At 20.9% G+C, this 17,956-nt stretch overlaps 2 protein-coding genes across 2 annotated transcripts; one reads left to right on the forward strand and one right to left on the reverse strand.

The window, feature by feature from the left end:
• Window positions 1-208: 208 nt before the first annotated feature.
• Window positions 209-4,236, reverse strand: SRAE_2000347900 (Tyrosine-protein kinase Abl; the record flags this gene model as incomplete). The annotated part of the gene is made up of 3 exons (XM_024654676.1): window positions 209-570; window positions 687-3,622; window positions 3,677-4,236. 3 exons carry the CDS (start codon window positions 4,234-4,236, stop codon window positions 209-211), a joined length of 3,858 nt encoding a protein of 1,285 aa, XP_024508024.1.
• An 8,399-nt stretch (window positions 4,237-12,635) lies between these two features.
• SRAE_2000348000 (Beta-lactamase-like domain-containing protein) lies at window positions 12,636-17,954 on the forward strand (the record flags this gene model as incomplete). Its single annotated transcript, XM_024654677.1, has 6 exons — window positions 12,636-12,971; window positions 13,318-13,643; window positions 13,755-13,955; window positions 14,169-14,308; window positions 17,741-17,769; window positions 17,937-17,954. 6 exons carry the CDS (start codon window positions 12,636-12,638, stop codon window positions 17,952-17,954), a joined length of 1,050 nt encoding a protein of 349 aa, XP_024508025.1.
• Between the last annotated feature and the right edge of the window lie 2 nt (window positions 17,955-17,956).

Below are 17,956 nucleotides of genomic sequence, written 5' to 3' on the forward strand. Positions count from 1 at the left end.
TTTTATATTTACTTTGAATAAAACTGCAGAATACCTTTTTTTTTCCACTAAATTAACCAAAAAAAACTTTTTTTTTGAAAGAATATCTATCAGAAATGATAACATGAAACAACTTTTCTTCTTAGGAGACTTTTAAATTACCCGTTAACAGATACAAAATAAAATAATTATATTTTCCAATTATTTGAAAAAAAGTTAATGTGAATTCTTATTTATTTACAAGTTGCATTACTTGCCTCAAAGAATTATTACAGTCATTTAATAAATTTTTCTCCATCTCATCCAATATTCCATCTTTAGGATCTTTTGTTAATTCATTTAATTGTTTATTTATATTTTCTACATGTTTTAATAAATCATTATATTTAAACTTTGAATACGGTGAAATATTTTCAGCATAAATTGTACATTTCAAATGAAATTGCAATAGAAGATTATTTAAATTTATCAATTGATTTATTTGATTTTTTTCATTGTCTACTACTTTTAACAATTTTTTTGCTGCTGCAATTGTTGAAGGACGAATTGTTGGTGTTATACCGGTTGTATTTTTGAATGATGCTATGCAATCTGGAAAAAAAAAACAAAATAAAAAAAAAAAAACAAAAATAAGCTTTTCTATGATTGTAAATAAAATTTTAATAAATTGTTTATGATACACTACTTTAAAATGTTAACAAAATTACCTTCGATTTTTCTATAAAGATCAGCTAAATGTTCTTTTGACACTTCATTTATTGGATTCATTACATCTAATTCTTTATTTGTAGACCCTTCATTCATCAAACTGTATCGTTTTTTACTTTTCATGATTGGATTTCCTAATAATTGACTATTCTCTCTTTCAATATGAACATTATTTTTATTTTGCCCTACTAGTGAATTTCGGCTATTTTCAGGATTTAATTTGATTTCTCTTAAGCTGTGTGCTCTACTCATATTATTAAAGGTAGCCTCAAATTCTTCAGACTCAGTCTTTCTATAATTTGCCCTTGCTTCAGCCTCCTTTTGTCTAACAAGATTCAATTCTTTTTCACCAATAATTCTTGTAGACTTTGATTTAGGAAAAGTCCCTGGTCCATTTGCTTCTTGTGCCTGTCGTGATGATATAACACTTTCAGCACTGCCGTTATGTTTAGTTTTTTTATCAGATGTTTTTAGAAATCTTTCAATTAAACCTGTTGTTTTATTAGCTTTTTGTAACGTCGAGAAAGGTTTTGGTGATGATGAAGATGAATCATTTTTACCAGAATTTAATCCTGTTAATGGACCCCCTAAAGATATTCTTTTCGGTGGAAGTTTAGGTGGAAAAGAAGACAATTCCCTACTCTCATTTTTCATATTTTGAGGTACTTCATCTGATGATGATGAATGGCAACTCGATGTTGTCGAGGATGATCTAAGATTTGGTACATTCATTTCTCCCCCCTGAATACTGAAAGGCCTAGATTGTAATGATTGACCACGTTGTTGGGTGGGAATTGTTCTTATTTTAGCAGTTTCTGTTCTTGGTGGAGGTTCAGGGGTAGGTGAATTACTTGAAACAGGGGATATTGATATTGTAGGTTTAACCTGACTATTATTTGTCTCAACATGCCTTAATTTTCTTATCTTTGCTTTTAATTCATTCTCACCATACTCTCTTGAAGTATTATTTTCTACTGAAACTGTCTTTGGTGGAGGTGTAGGTCCCTTTATTTTATTTATTTTTTCCTCTATTTCATTTATTTTTCTAGTCTTAATAAGTGGTTTAAATTGAGATGTGGGTGAGATATTTGTTTGTGCTTGAATTTTTTCAGCCATATATTGAGGTGTGGCATCTGTTTTTATTGTTTGTGGTGCTATATTTTCCATTGTATTTGTCTTTTTCAAACGATTTTTTAATTGAAGTAGTAATTCACTTTGACGATTTGCAGAGCTTGGTATAGTATCTAATGAATCTTGTGATGTTGCTCTGACAATATCACTTTTTGCTCCATATCCTACAGATTCATGGTCATCACCAATTGCTTGTTGATTCATTGATTCAAGAAAAGCTTCTATTCTTTGTTGTTTTGGTAATGTATCAAATTGTGGAGCAACTTTCCTTGATTTTTGTTGTAATTCATACATCAAAACGCTGGGATTTGTAGTTGTGGGACTATCATCAGATGATACTGATGTTTGCAAAAAAGCTTTGAGTGCATTTTTCTTTGCTGCAGCTGGAGGTGGTATGGGATGAACATTATTTGAATGACTACTGTTTTGATGATGTCCAGCACTTCCTGAAGCGGTACTACTCCTTCTAGTAGAAGGAGAAGATCCATGGTTAAAGTTACCAGAACCACGGAATGTTGTTATATCATTCCTATTAGCTTCAGCTTTAATAGAATGTCTAATACGATTACTATTTCCATTAAATGAAGTAACACCGTCTGACATAGGGCTACTACCCCTTCTCCTTGACCCTGCTATTCCAAAGTGACAACTTTTTTCTAGTTCAGAAGCCAAAGTATTTTGTTGTAAAACTGATTGTAATGTTTGGTAAAGCTCATTAAATGTAGGCCTATCTGTTGGAGCCCAGTTCCAACATTGTAGCATCAACCTATATAATGGATATGGACAATTTGTTGGTTCATCCATTCTAAAACCTCTCTCTAGTAATGAGTATACATTACTTAATTCAACACCTGGATATGGTGCCATTCCATAAGTAGCTATCTCCCATAGCAAAACTCCAAAACTCCATACATCAGATTTTGTTGAAAATGTATTGTAAGCTAGACCACCTGGACAACACCATTTTATTGGAAATTTGGAACCTTCTTTAGCTGTATATGTATCATCTCCTCTTAAAAATCTAGCCAACCCAAAATCAGCAACTTTAACAACATACTCATCAGCTATTAAACAATTTCTAGCAGCTAAATCACGATGAATTATATTTTTACTTTCTAAATATGCCATTCCAGATGCAACTTGTGAAGCCATATAAAGCATAACTGATGATGGCAAAGAATCTTTTTCAATTTTTCTTAAATAATCTAAAAGATTACCCTTATTCATAAATTCTGTTATAATAAATAATGGAGCTTCTCGTGTACATATACCAATAAGTAAAACAAGATTAGGATGAGATAAATCTTTCATTATTGCGGCTTCTGCCAAAAATTCATGTATAGGCATAGTATCTTCTTTTAATGTTTTAACAGCAACTGTCTTACCAGTTGTTTTCCAATATCCTTCATATACATCACCATACTGTCCAGAACCAATTTGATTTCTCATTACAATTTCATTTCTATCCATTTCCCATTCATCAGATCTTGTTGGAGATAAAGAAAACATTGTTGGACCTTTTTGTTTTTTAGTCGCAGGATATTGTAAATGGCAAACTAAACCATCGGCTTCTACTGAATGGTGTTGAACCAATTCTCCTAATGTTTTAAATTTCGCCTCTGGTGTTATATATAAATAATTACTACGATCAACATTAATCCGGTAATGATATACACGAGTATCAAAGCGAACAGTTATTGAAAATTGACCCGGTGATGATTCACTTTCACGAACTAAAAATGAACCATTTATTCCAGATGATAATAAAACTTCACTATCATTTCTAGATATTTTACCATGATACCTAAAAAAAAAAATATTATATTTAAAAAAAAATATATAGATAAAAAAAATATACCATGGAAATTTTTCTAGTGAAGATACAGAAGCTATATAACTTGTAGGAATCCAACCAATACAATTTAATTTTCTTTTATCATTTTTTTTCATTGAAATAAGTTGAGCTTCACACCATTCACCAGTTGAATTGTAACCTAATACCCTTACACGATCACCCTCTCTAACAGTCATTTGTTCTTCACATACTCCATGAAAATCATACAAAACTACATATAAACTATGATATTGTTGTTGTACTGCTATTGAATTCCTACTTTTACTACCCATACTATTGAATGATGGATATGGATTATCTCCTGAAAATGAACCATGTGACTCAGAACCAACAATACTACTACATCCAATTGGGGAATTTAGAAGGTCATCTCTCGAAGGCCATCCAACTGTTGTATTTGTTCTCTTAGGTGAGATAGATGTTTTTTGGTGACTATTAATAATACCAGTATTTGTCGTTGTTGGCAACATCTGTTGATGACGAGTACCTGGATAATGTACCTGATTATGATGATGCCGATGGATGTTTAATGAGTCAACTGAAGCTGGCCTTCGACAATCCATCTTGTCCTGATTAACACAATTCTAATGTTGTTGTCTTTTTTGTTTCTATATATTAATAATATCTTATACTATAAAATATAACTTATAAATAAGAAAAAAATTAATAATAAAACAATATTTAAATTAAAATTAGTAGTATTTTAGTAATTTGTTTTTGATTATTAATAATATAATGAAAATCTTTTTATAAATAGCAGTGAAATTAAATATTTTAAAAGAATAGTGTTATATATCTTTTTTAAAAGTAATCTTAATATGAGATAGAAATTAACAGATAAATCCTGAGCTGTTATGTTTCTTAAGACAGAATGGCATTCTAAAATCATAAAAAAAAAATTATTTATAAAATTAATTAGTGATTTGTAAGATGAATAAAATATGATAAGAACAAATAAAAATTTAAAATATAGCTTATTTTTTTTTACAACTCAAATATTAAAAGTTTGCTTTAAATTAATATAAAGTAACTATTATAAAATAATGATATATAAAAGAAGTAAATGTTATAAATCATTAACACAAATAAATACCATTTCCTCAGTTGTAATTCAATATTTTACCTTGAAAATGATATACCTTAAAATATTATTTTTATATTTTATAATAAATGTTGTTGATTTAATATTATAAATAATAATATTATAATAAAAAGTTCAATATTTCCACCTAATAGTTGAGTTACTTTATAAATTGGGAGGTATATTAATATATATATTTATTAAAACCACATATAAAATATATATTATATATATATAATTTCTAAGAATAGTATTTTATATAAAAATTTATGCATGATTTACTACAATTAACATAATTACTCTTGTTTAACTATATTTTATTACTATTCAAGGGTACAGAAATACACATTAAAAACAAGCAATCATTAAAAATGCCAACGTAGCTATCAATTAGTGTTATTTAATTTAAAATAAAATATATTTTGTGTATAGGCCTTAAGATTAAAGAGAAAAAAAAAAAAACTAGAACATAACATGAAGCGTCTCATGTTTGTTTTTCTTTTTAATGTGAACTTTATGTTTAAAGGATGAAACTATCTGGTTAATAAGTAATTTTATTCTGAATCAGAGGTGTTGTCAGAGAATTTAATTAGTCAGTGGAATGTTTCAATTAATGACAAAAATCAGTTTTTTTTTATAGAATTTTTAAGTAATAAGACTAAAATACTGTTTCTATTGTAAATAAATTTTATACTGGCTATGAATAAAGAAAAGAGGACCACATATTTTTATAATAGTTTAAATAATAATAATAATACAATAAAATAAAGATAGTATAATTCTAGACATAGACAACTATACAGTTAGAATAATAAATAAACCTTTTTTTTTTAATAAGTTACCAATAGGTCACTTTCTTTTTTAATTTACAATACTATTTTTAGAATGAAACAGTAACTTTTATTTGATATACTAAATATTTAAACCATATTAAAATTATAATTTTAAGAGTCTTTTAATATTTTAAAAATTGGTATAATCTTGTAAAAACTACTACTAATAGATACATATTAAGATTTTCTTTATTAATAATGATAACGTGTATTTCAAATTTTCAATGACGGTTCACTCAACCTCCACCTACTATTCTTCATTTTTTTTTTCTGCAAAAGACATTCTAAGGTATAGTAAAGAAATAATAAAAAAAAATATATATATATATTTCAACAATCACCAGAAGTTGTTTTAATAATTTTTGAAGAATACTATTGGTAAAAAAAAAAAAGCAATTACAAATAAAATATTATTACGAAATTATTATATTCTATCGCTAGAGGGAGGACTACAAAATTTTTAAATAGTATATATTTAAGAAAGAAACAAAATAATACAAACAACGATCAAATATCTTTTTCAAATGTCTCTTTTTTTGTCAATTCTAAATAGAAATGTATATATATATATATATATATATATTCATTCTAAAGTTATGATTAATCAACAATACATTGATTATAAAAAGTTGTGTATAATTTCTAATGAAAGAAATAACAAAAATAATAAAATCTTCTGCTTCATTAATAAGGAAAATGGGGGTACAATATATAGTGTGTCACTTAGAAAGTACTAACAAAAATTTAGTTAAAATCATTGGTAAAAGTGGTTAATCATTATTATAAGGGTTCTCCTAAAAGTTATATATATACACATATATATATATATTCAAATGAACTCATATAAATAATAATATTATTACTATAAATGTATAAGTGATATTTATATGTTATTACAGTTATAAATTTCCTCGTTTTTGTAAAGAATTTGAACTATAAAATTAAGTAATAATAATAATATATTTATACACTTTTTAAATTCATTTAAATATAATCATAGTTAAAATATATTATTTTTATATACATTTATTTTTACTAAATACAAAACTACTTCTGTTAACAATACAAAACCCTTAGGATTATATAATTTAGCATGACAAATGCCACTGATGATGTTACTATCATATTCCTCTCCTCTTTCCTCTCTATTTATTTTTAGTTATCTTATAAACTTTTATATATAACATATTTTATGGTAATGAATATTAACAAGCTTAGTCAAAAATTTTAACCATCATTTAAATGAATAGGCATATACAATAAACTACTATCTATTATTATTATATATATATATATATATGTACATTATTGTTAGAGTTATGAAACAAAAATTATTATCAACATTTTATGTATATTTTTAATATAATAATTATTATAATATAATAGTTATATATAATAATAAAAATTATTGATGACCTCATTTAATAATAGTTTTTAATATTTAAAAAAATAATAATATAACACAATATATATATTTAATTTAAAAAATTTATGTACTTTATAAATACTCTTAAATATTCTTAACCATTTTTATGTAAACTTAAATATATATATGTACATATAAAATTAACAATTTTTTCTTTAAGAAATAAAATTCTATGACATTTAATATATTTTCAAAATATAATTAAAATAGACAAAAAAAAACAAAGTCCTTTTTTAATTGACTATATTATAAAATAAATCGGTTTTTTCTTTTTTATATATTATCAATAATAAATATATCTCACTCACATATAGATAAAATATAGAACTCTTATTGATGTAGAGCTAATTATTGAAAACCAGATGTCAATTCAATTCTCCTTTAATTCATTATTTTCACAAATAATATTCTGTTATAGATATAAATATAAATATGTTGCAAAAGTTGTAACTTTAAATAAATATATATATTTTATTAAAAATTATAATTTATCCAGAATTTGAATAATGTCATATAATGAATAAAAACATTTATTTATTAAAAAAAAAGTATTTGCTAAATAAAATATTTTTTTTAAATACAAAATAACATAACCAGCTAATAAATTTAAGTGATTGTTGTACATAATAATAATTTATTCTATGACATCTTATGATAAATTTAAAGTATCAAAAAAAAAAAGAAAAAAAAAACATTATTATTCATTTAGTAGATAAGTCGAAAATAAAAAGAAATTGTGAGTATTTATTTTTTACTATATAGAACATTTTAAATTTTAATAACAATCAATGTATTAAAGATAAAATATTCCTTAATTTATTCTTTTAAAAGTGTATTTAAATAATTTTTAAAAACCATTAACATTTCACTAAATTTAAATTAAAAAAAAAACATCATTTTTAAAAAATCACTCTCAACCTAAAAATAGTATAAATATTTTAAATAAAAAATTTTCCTTAAATTATATTATATATTTACATATATAGTAAATAATTTTAAAAGACTCTTACAAATATAATAGATTGTTTATTATTGATTTAACTTTCAATATCAAAAGATGGCAAATAGTGTATGTTAAACCAAAAAAGAAAAAAAAAATATATTCATAGATATTTATTTAAATGGTGACAGTTAAAAACATAAGGAATTAAATAAATGATTTATCAAGAAAATATTAAAATTTTTTTTTTCTACTTTTAGTATAAAAATAACAACAAATATTTTATTTTACTTTTATCAAAAGTCAAAGATACATATAAAAATAAAAATTATTCCCATTTTGTTTTAGCAACTCATAACAATGAAAAAAAAAAGTTATTTTCAAAATAAAAAAGTATAGTTTTGATGATAAGATATAATATTTTAAATACAAAAAAAAAAAATTTTTTTATATCAAAATGATGATGTGATTTAAAATGGTAAAATAATAATAAAAATATTAGTTGGTTATATTATTATATAATAATAATGACAATTACGTATTTTGTATTATTTTAATGTATGTAAAGAGAGAAACTATGAATAAACAAATTGTATATTTATATATACAATATATTGTTTTTAAAGAAAATTATGCTAAAAAATATAATAAAAATTTTATTTTATGTTATAAAATGGAGAAGGTTAAAAAAAATTTCTTTTTTTTTTTCTTACAATTCATAGATTTACAACAAATGAATAGAAGTACCTAAGATATATTAAGATAAGATATAGAACAAATAGAAATAAGAGTTCAATATATAAGATCATAGGATAAAGATAAATAAAGCTTAATTATTTGTAAAAAATTTTTCAATATTCAATGATACTAATAAATATAAAAATCATAAATATATTTAAAAAAAAATTATATACCAATATAAATATCTTGCGCAAAAATGAACAAAGATTTTAGATTAAAAATATATTTATAATTATAAAATAATATATTTATATTTCAATAAATGCTATCACTTTTTTCCAAAATTTTTTTTTTTTGGTATACAAATAGATTATTTAAAAAGGTAAATTTAAAAAAGTGTATGTATATATAAAAATTAATAATGATAGAAATATATATATAAATATAAATATATTTAATTTTTTCTTAACTTTTTAAAAATATATGTATATATATATATATATATATTAAAAAAATAAAATAACAAATTAATTATTAAAATTGTTTATTTTAAAAAAAAAATCAATTTTTAGTTTTCCTCTTCCTTTTAATTCTCATAAGGAAGTTTCTATCAAAAATGGTCCTTTGTATACTTTGTTCTACTCATAAAATTAAAAGTTCTTGTAAAGAGTAAGAACGAAGAACGTGTAATGTATTTTATATATTTTTTCCGATGTTGTATACAACTTATACTACTCACTACTATTGCATCTTTTGTGTACGATGATGGAAATGTGGCAGAAGAATGTGATGATGATAATATTGGGGTAAATGAAAGATAGAACAATAGAAAATGAGATTGAGTGACAGTAAAATATGATATGTTTACTCGTAATTTATTTCATTTTTCATTTTATAAATTCAAATGGAATATTTGATAAAAAAAATTTTTAAAATACCTATAAAAATGATTAAAAAAGAAGTATTAAATTCATATCAATATTTGCCTATACATTATTATTACTATTTAGATAAATTATAGTGATAATTGAAGATTTAGGGGTCAAATAGTTTAATGTTTTAATGATTAATAGTAAATATATGGAAATTAAGCATGTTCCTGTTAGTAAAAAAGAAGAATAAAGAATGAAACAATTGATGATAGTTAAAGTAAATCTATTAAAACTACTAAATTATGTTTTGCCATTCAACAACAAAAGTAGTAAAATATAATAAAAAGCGGTATCTAGAAAGAATGAGGTATAAAATAATAATTAAAATAGTTTCTCCAATTATATTTTTCAATTACTATTCTCTCTTTATATATATAAATAAAAATGTATAGATGATGTTACTAAAATATATAAGAAAATAAATATTAATGAAATTAATATTTTGAAAATAGAAATATAAAAATATGTTACTAAAAAAAGATAAAATAAAATAGATGGTATTGCTTAATTTATATAATTAGATAAATCTATGTCCTATATGATATAAATAATAAATTGATAAGATTTAAAATAAGAAACTAATCATTAATAAATATATATTTTAGCATAACCTTATTCTAACTGTCAATATATATTTATTATCTCATAAAATTTATCTAAAACAAATATGGTAAAAAAAGTCATTAAGATTGGCATATTACAAAAATAAGTATAATTTGACAGATATCTTCTTAAACATTAAAAAGAATATCTTATTTAATACACCATAAGCTTTAGATTTCTTTATCTTAAGGATCAATCTTATACAATAAGAATAAAAATAATGTTTGTGATAATAAGCTTAAAAGAAAACAAATAGTTTTTATACAATACCACATTTTTATTTTTAAAATAATTTAAATTTACTTAAATTGTAAAAAGAAAATAATTCAGGAAATTATTTATCAACAAAGTTATTCTAAGAAAAAAAGAAAATAATATTATAGTTTCAGTTAGAAATAAAGTAAAAATTTAAATAAATAGAGTATAACTTTAATTACAATGAAAAATTTAAATTTTAAAAATAATAAAATTGTGAAGATTACATTTGATGTAAAAGTTAACATCATTGAAAAATATATGTATTAAAAAGGAAATAATTTTATACAAATAGTCATCGTAATTATTTTAAGTAATTTTATATTTATATTAATTATTGTTTATTTCAGATAGCATATTCTAATGAAATTTAACTATTAAATATACAGGAAACTAAAATGCATTAATGTTCATTCTTTTGATGCTAATTTACAAGATATACATTAAACCACATTCATAAAATACAAGCTTTACATCTGCTTCATCATCACTGTATATATATAAATAAAAATACTACAAGTTAAGTATGTAAAAGGACAATTCTACAAATTAAGTGGTTTTATTAATGTCGTTTTTATGTAAATTTTTGTAATATCATAAAATTTTATATATATCCGACTGAGCTTTATCATAAAATTATGTATGATCTTTTTAACTATAATCAATGTTAACTTCAGAATACTTAACTATGGGTAAATTTCATATAATTTGAATAAACAATTTTCTGAAATTAATGGTACATTTAAATATAAAAACCAGATACAGTATCGATTCTTCTCGTACTTCTAACTACAATCTTTTTAAAACTTTAATTCATATTAGAAAAGAAGTATTTCATATAGCTTATAAAAAGATACATAATAAGTAAATCAAAAAAAAGAAACTTTACAAACATATACCATAAAAGCCGACTATTATTTTTAATAAAACTTTGTATATTTTTTCTTCACTTATCCATTTTCATATAATAATTATGTTTCTTTATTTAAAACATCTTGAACATAATATTCTTAACAAAAAGTTAACAACTGTTGAAAAGAAGAACAATTCTACTTTAATAAAAAAATATATATATAAAATCTAGAAAAATCATTTCTATTGGGACAGTACTAATTTATTTCTGAAAAACACTACATATCAAATATTTCAATTACATACAAAAAAAAACCAATTTGATAAAGCTGTTTTGTGATTGAAGAAAAAAAAATAGTTTATTAAAATAATAATATGTTGTAAAATTAATATATACAATATTTTAGAGAAACTTTATTCAAATGTTTTTTTTTGTATAAATATTGTCACCACATATAAATGAAATAAAAAAGATGCGCTTTAAAAATATTACTTTTTTTTTAAAATTACCAACAAATTATATAAATGATATTTATATATTATTTCAACATGATAAAAGATTCATATTTATTGAAAGTATAAAAAAGAAACATGCTTTGAAACATTTAATCTAATTGACCGTTAATATAAAAGTGATAATTAGAATATGTCACAATCTATTAACTATATATATATATTTGACGTATTGGTAAAAAAGATGAAGTACAACAATTATTCATAGTTTTTCTTTTCAAAATTCATTACATGATATATAATATGGACAGATAAGTAAAAGTAATTACCCAAACAGATGGTTCTAAGTTTAATGGAAAATTTTTGTAAAGAATTATAAATGATATCAATATTTAAATTTTTATCCTGAATATATTTAAGATATTATAAGAAACAAATAAAGGCAAAATTAATGCATAAGTTATATATATATATGAATGAACAATTTATTTTTATAAAAAATATTTTAAATAAAGACATTTCAACATTTTACTTCTATTATTTTAACATTATAAACTTAAAAAATATATTAGTATTTTTCTATTTGTCTATTATAAGCTAAAATATTTCAAGTTAAACTATAAAAATATACATATATACATATTTTATAAGAAAATATTTTTTTAAAAAAAAAAGTTACAAAATTAGAAATAAATTAATTTGATTGCTTTAATTAAAATTATATAAAAAAAAAAGTTTAACATTTATATATATCAATTAACTAATTGAGGTATAGTAAAGTGAACTAGATTTTTAAATAGAAATATTTTAACCTCTTAAGAAAAATTTTTTAGTTGTTATACATATATATAATATTAAAAATTAAGTATAACAATAAACAAGATATTTTTCTATCCAAAGGAGAATATGCCAGGACACCCTTCATCAACCACAATAACAACTCCAGTTGAAAAGTCACCAAAAAAAATTAGTAAATCATTTGTCAAAAGTTGTGATGACAATGTCAAAAAGTTTAACACATTTAAAATTAAACAAATTTCTGATAATATTTTTTGCATAGAGGAAAATTGTATTAATTTTGATGTAAAATCTCTTATTTATCTTATAATTGGTGATGAAAAAGCTTGCCTCATTGATACTGGTTTTGGTTCTGATGATCTTAATGAATATATACAATATTTAGGAATTTTAAAGGATAATATGAAAATCATTGTTATTAATACACATAATCATTGTGAAGTGGTTAGTTTTCCTTCATTATAAATTATTTATAAATATAGTATTTTTTTTATATAATATAATTAATGATTTAAAAATATTTTAGTTTTTATTAAAATGATAATAAAATATAAATGAGTCATACATATTATAGTTATAAATATTTATTAAAATATAAGAAGTGTTAAGAAGTGACTCATTGAATAATATATTAATTAAAAAAAACAATTGAATATAAAAAGTTTAAAGAACTTCTTGGTGAATTAAAATTCTATCAATTGTTTTTCCTCCTCTTGTTAAGAATAAAAGAAAAAAAAAAGCTTTTTTTTTTTTTAATATTAAAACATTATAAATAATATTTATTTTTTAGGTTGGTAGTAACTGGAGATTTTCTACAACTGGAAGATTAGGATTATCACATAATTGTGAAGATTTATGCGCTTCTAGTTACAATAAGAACTATACTAAAATACCAGTAGATTCTAAATATCAATGGAATGTTAAATTATACAAAATAACAAAATGGTTAAATGATAATGATGTAATTTTATTGGGGAATGATAAAAAAAGTAAAAATATATTAGAGATATGGCATACTCCTGGTCATACACCAGATTCACTTATTATATGGTATTCATATGGAGGGAGATTCTTTGTTGGTGATTTATTTTATACATACACTGACATTTTATTGACGTATGTTTTATATGAAACAATAGATAAAATTTTTTTTTTTTAATTTTTTATTATATTATTATAATTATTTATTAATACTTTTATTAAATATACTTTTTATTTTTATTATAGATATGATTACAGTAGTATTAAAAAATATGTTGAATCAATAAGAAGACTTTCAAATTTTATTAAAAATTATAAAAAACCAGAAAAATTAAAATATAGTTCTTCTAAAATTGATATTGATGAGAAATGTGTTCCAATAATAAAAAATTTTCAACATTTTCTTTATGGTGTTATAACAGGATCCCAGAAATGTCAACTAGTAAGGTTAGTATTAATTTATTATTTATAAACTTTACATTTATTAATATATATATATAAATTTATTATCATTAAACTAATCCTTTATCTTTATAATTTTATTGTTATTGTTTAGTTTCTTTTGATAAAATTTTATAAATAATATTTTAATAATTCATTAAACTAATTTTAATCATTTATTATTTTAATTTAAACATTTGTAATTTATTTTTATTTTAGATTAAATGATGATCACCATGAAGGAGTAAAATTTGAGACTAGAGATAAAATTATTTCACTAACTTTATCTTCCAAAATTTATAGACTATTAAAGGAGGCTCGAACAAAGAGAAATACTTATACAAGTTCCGTTGCTTTAAGTATCATATCAACAGACAATATATCAATTGTCTCTAGGAAAGACAAAAAAAAAAAGCTAAATAATATAAGTGTATAAATTTAATTAAATAACAATGGAATGTCTTTCTTTAAAGTATTATAATAAATTATTAAAAAATTACTTTATATTTATAATATTAATTGAGGAAAAAAAAATATTACACGTGTAATATGTTATATATTTGATTAATTAATTTGATTTTTAAAGATACCAGATTAATAATGTAATAACAATAAAGAAAGAGGCAAAAAGAACGTTAGTATATTTCTTATCGATATTGATAATATCTCAGTACAATTGATTTTATTATATATATATTTATCAAATAATTGTATAAATTATGTGAAAGTTTTTTTTTATTTTATTTTATTTTAATTAAAATATTAAATTTTTTTTTTAAATTGAATTTATGTATTATATTTTAATTTTTGTTGTATTATTTTAATTTCTTTTATTATATATAAATAAAATCTCCATTATGATTAATTATACAATTGATGAGAGAGAGTAAAAATTCCCAAGTTTAGTATTTCAATTATGTCATCAATTTTTATCTACTTATTCTTTAACTCATTTTTAAACAAAAATCTACTTCAAACTTTTTCTTTTCATTGAATTTGAGTTTTTAAACTACACAATTGTCTTATCTTATTATCTTTCATTTTTAGAAATAAGAGAATATTTGGGAAGATATGGAGAAAAACGAATATTTAATGATATATGACACAAGACTGTAGATATATTTTCATTTCATAATATTCATTGTCATGTTTGCTTTTTCCTAACTAACCATAACAATCCTCTTTAAAAATATTCAAAATATATTATATTAGGAAAAAGTTAAGAGTACTTGATAGAGAAATGGCAAATATTATATATATAATATATATATATATTTTTTTTTTTATATTTTCTTTTTTTTTGTCATTATTTTACTAACACATTTAATCTCAAAAATATAATAAGTAACAAACTTTATATAGATTTTACATAATGAATAAATTTTGCCTTTAGGAAGTAATGGAAATTGAAGAATCTTGATTTAAAAAAAATTTTTCCTATAATTTTTCAAAATTTTTAAATAATTTATTCTTTTAGAATAAATAATAGATTGTTTCTCCAATGACTTATATTTTTTTTTAATCATTTCATAAAAAAAAAGTAAATTGATTAACTTTTTAAATTACAAATGTTTCATTTATTAAATTTAGAAAATTAGACGGAAAAAAAATGTCATGGTAATTTTGAAAATAGTCAAATTGAGTTTTGTATCATTTATTATAAATATAATAAAAAAATGAATAGTAAAAAAAAATACATCATAGTTATACTTTTTATATAAAAAAATCATCTTCTCTTTTCCTAATATTTATAATAGTAAATTAGTAGACGTATTCATATATATATATATATCATTATTTATGAACCAATTATTATACTTTTAACTAATTTAAACCAACAATTTAAAATAATATATTTTTCTAATAAAATATAACTTTGAAATAAGGAAATTGTAAAAATATTTTATTCCTAATGATGAATTTTGACACCTACTTATAATATTATTAATTTTTGTTCTATATTTATTATGTATTATATTAAAAAGAAAACCATTGATTCTATGGTTGGAATAAAAATATAAAATCATTTTAACTTCAAACTTATGAACTAGGCTGTCCTAGGTGTCCTGTGTTATTGTCAATCATATCTACGATTATTTCTAAATATCTACATACCTTTTTACCTATCAATAACAATGGTTTATTATCACCTTAACATTTCTCCTACTAAAACTTATCCTGACACAAAGAGCTTTCCTTGCTTTATCATTAATCTTGTTAAAATGAAGTATTATTTCTTAGTCATATCAAATTTCCTTTTCATGCTTTCTTATAAGTAATTATTCTTTTTTACAGTTTTATATTAATAATAATTATTAAACAGTATACTACTTTTTACGGTAATCTCTTATCATTAAATTTATATAGTTATTATTATTAAATTATTATATATACTATTATTAAAATCATATTTTAATTTAATTTTTATATAATTATATATTTACGTACTCTACCTCCAATATAATATTCTACCAATTACATATATTTCATTCAATAACCACATTTAAAAGAAACTTTGTCCTATTATCATTCCATCATTACCCTAATCATTTCTCTACTCCTGAAGTTATCTTCACTTATCATTGCTATATAACACAAATGTACACATATTTAATTTCTATTACTTATTACCCTTAGGTTACAAAATAATTGCCCGTTCAATGGTTATTTATTTATTCGATTATTATAAAACTATTTTTATAAAACTAAAACTTTTTTTATTACTTATAATCAACTTAAAGCATTTTTAAACTTATATACCATATACAATTTTTATTAATATGATTGAATATAAATAATAAAATTTAAAGAATAAAATATAATAGATAAAGTTAGTTGATAAAAAAAAATTTTTTAGATTTGTTTAAAAAAATTTACATATTATAAATTATTAATATATTTTTAAATTCCCAAAATACTTTTTTTATCAGTCTATCTTTTTGTCAATCTTATTCTGAGTTCATCTTTAAATAAATATATATATATATATATTTATAACACTATTATAAATATTATATTTTAACTTTTAATTTTATTTTCCAAAAATTTTAACAAATATTATTTCATGGTAACACAATTTTATTTAAATATACTAATTAATAAATTTTTACATAAATTATTCTCAAACACAAGAATATTTATATTTTTTTTTCCTAATTACTTTCCCTCTTAACTTTTATTTCCCCTTCTTGTAAATTTTAACATGAAATTTACCATGAATTATTGTTCCCTTTATATTTACTTATAGTATTTATTTAGTAAAAATATTTTCATTTTATATCTATGTAAAATTTATGAACATTTTTAGTTTCTTTTCATATTTTATAAAAAAAAAAATTTGTAATTAATAAAAAATTTTTAACTGTTTTTTTTTTCAGTTTTTTACTTTTATAATTTATTTAGTTTTTTTTTTTTTTATCTTTCTACTATATCTAATACTGGATTAAAATATTAAAAGTATAATTAAATTATACTGCAACAATTTTTCCTACAATTTTATAAAATTAATTTTTTATATATATTTAAAATATTAGAACAAAAAGTTTAAATATTTTTTTTGTTTCAAATACCAAGGTATCATATTTAGTTCAAACAAAATCTAATGAAATAACAATTTTAAAAGTTTAAACAACAGAAAAGTAAAAATAAAAAAAAAACTTTATTATAGTTTATAAAAACAAAGACTTCCTTTTATCCTTTGCATCAATATAAAAGCCTCCTTAATCGGAAAAAAAAGTTTTAATAAAATTTAAAAATACACATACATATATTTTTATCTTATTTTGAATGAGACAGTGTACCTGCTGGCAATTTGATAAAGGTAAGTCTTTTTATCATTCCTGATTTTTCTTTACTTTAAACTTTATTATTATTATTTAATAAGAAATTTAATTTTATTTATTTTACACATAATTTTATTATTAATTAAATTATTATTATATATGTTATATCCTTTTTATTATTTTTTTTTTTTAAATTTATTTTTAGAAAACAACAAGGTTATAGGA

Source organism: Strongyloides ratti (assembly GCF_001040885.1).
Source record: "Strongyloides ratti genome assembly S_ratti_ED321, chromosome : 2".
Lineage (NCBI taxonomy): Eukaryota > Metazoa > Nematoda > Chromadorea > Rhabditida > Strongyloididae > Strongyloides > Strongyloides ratti.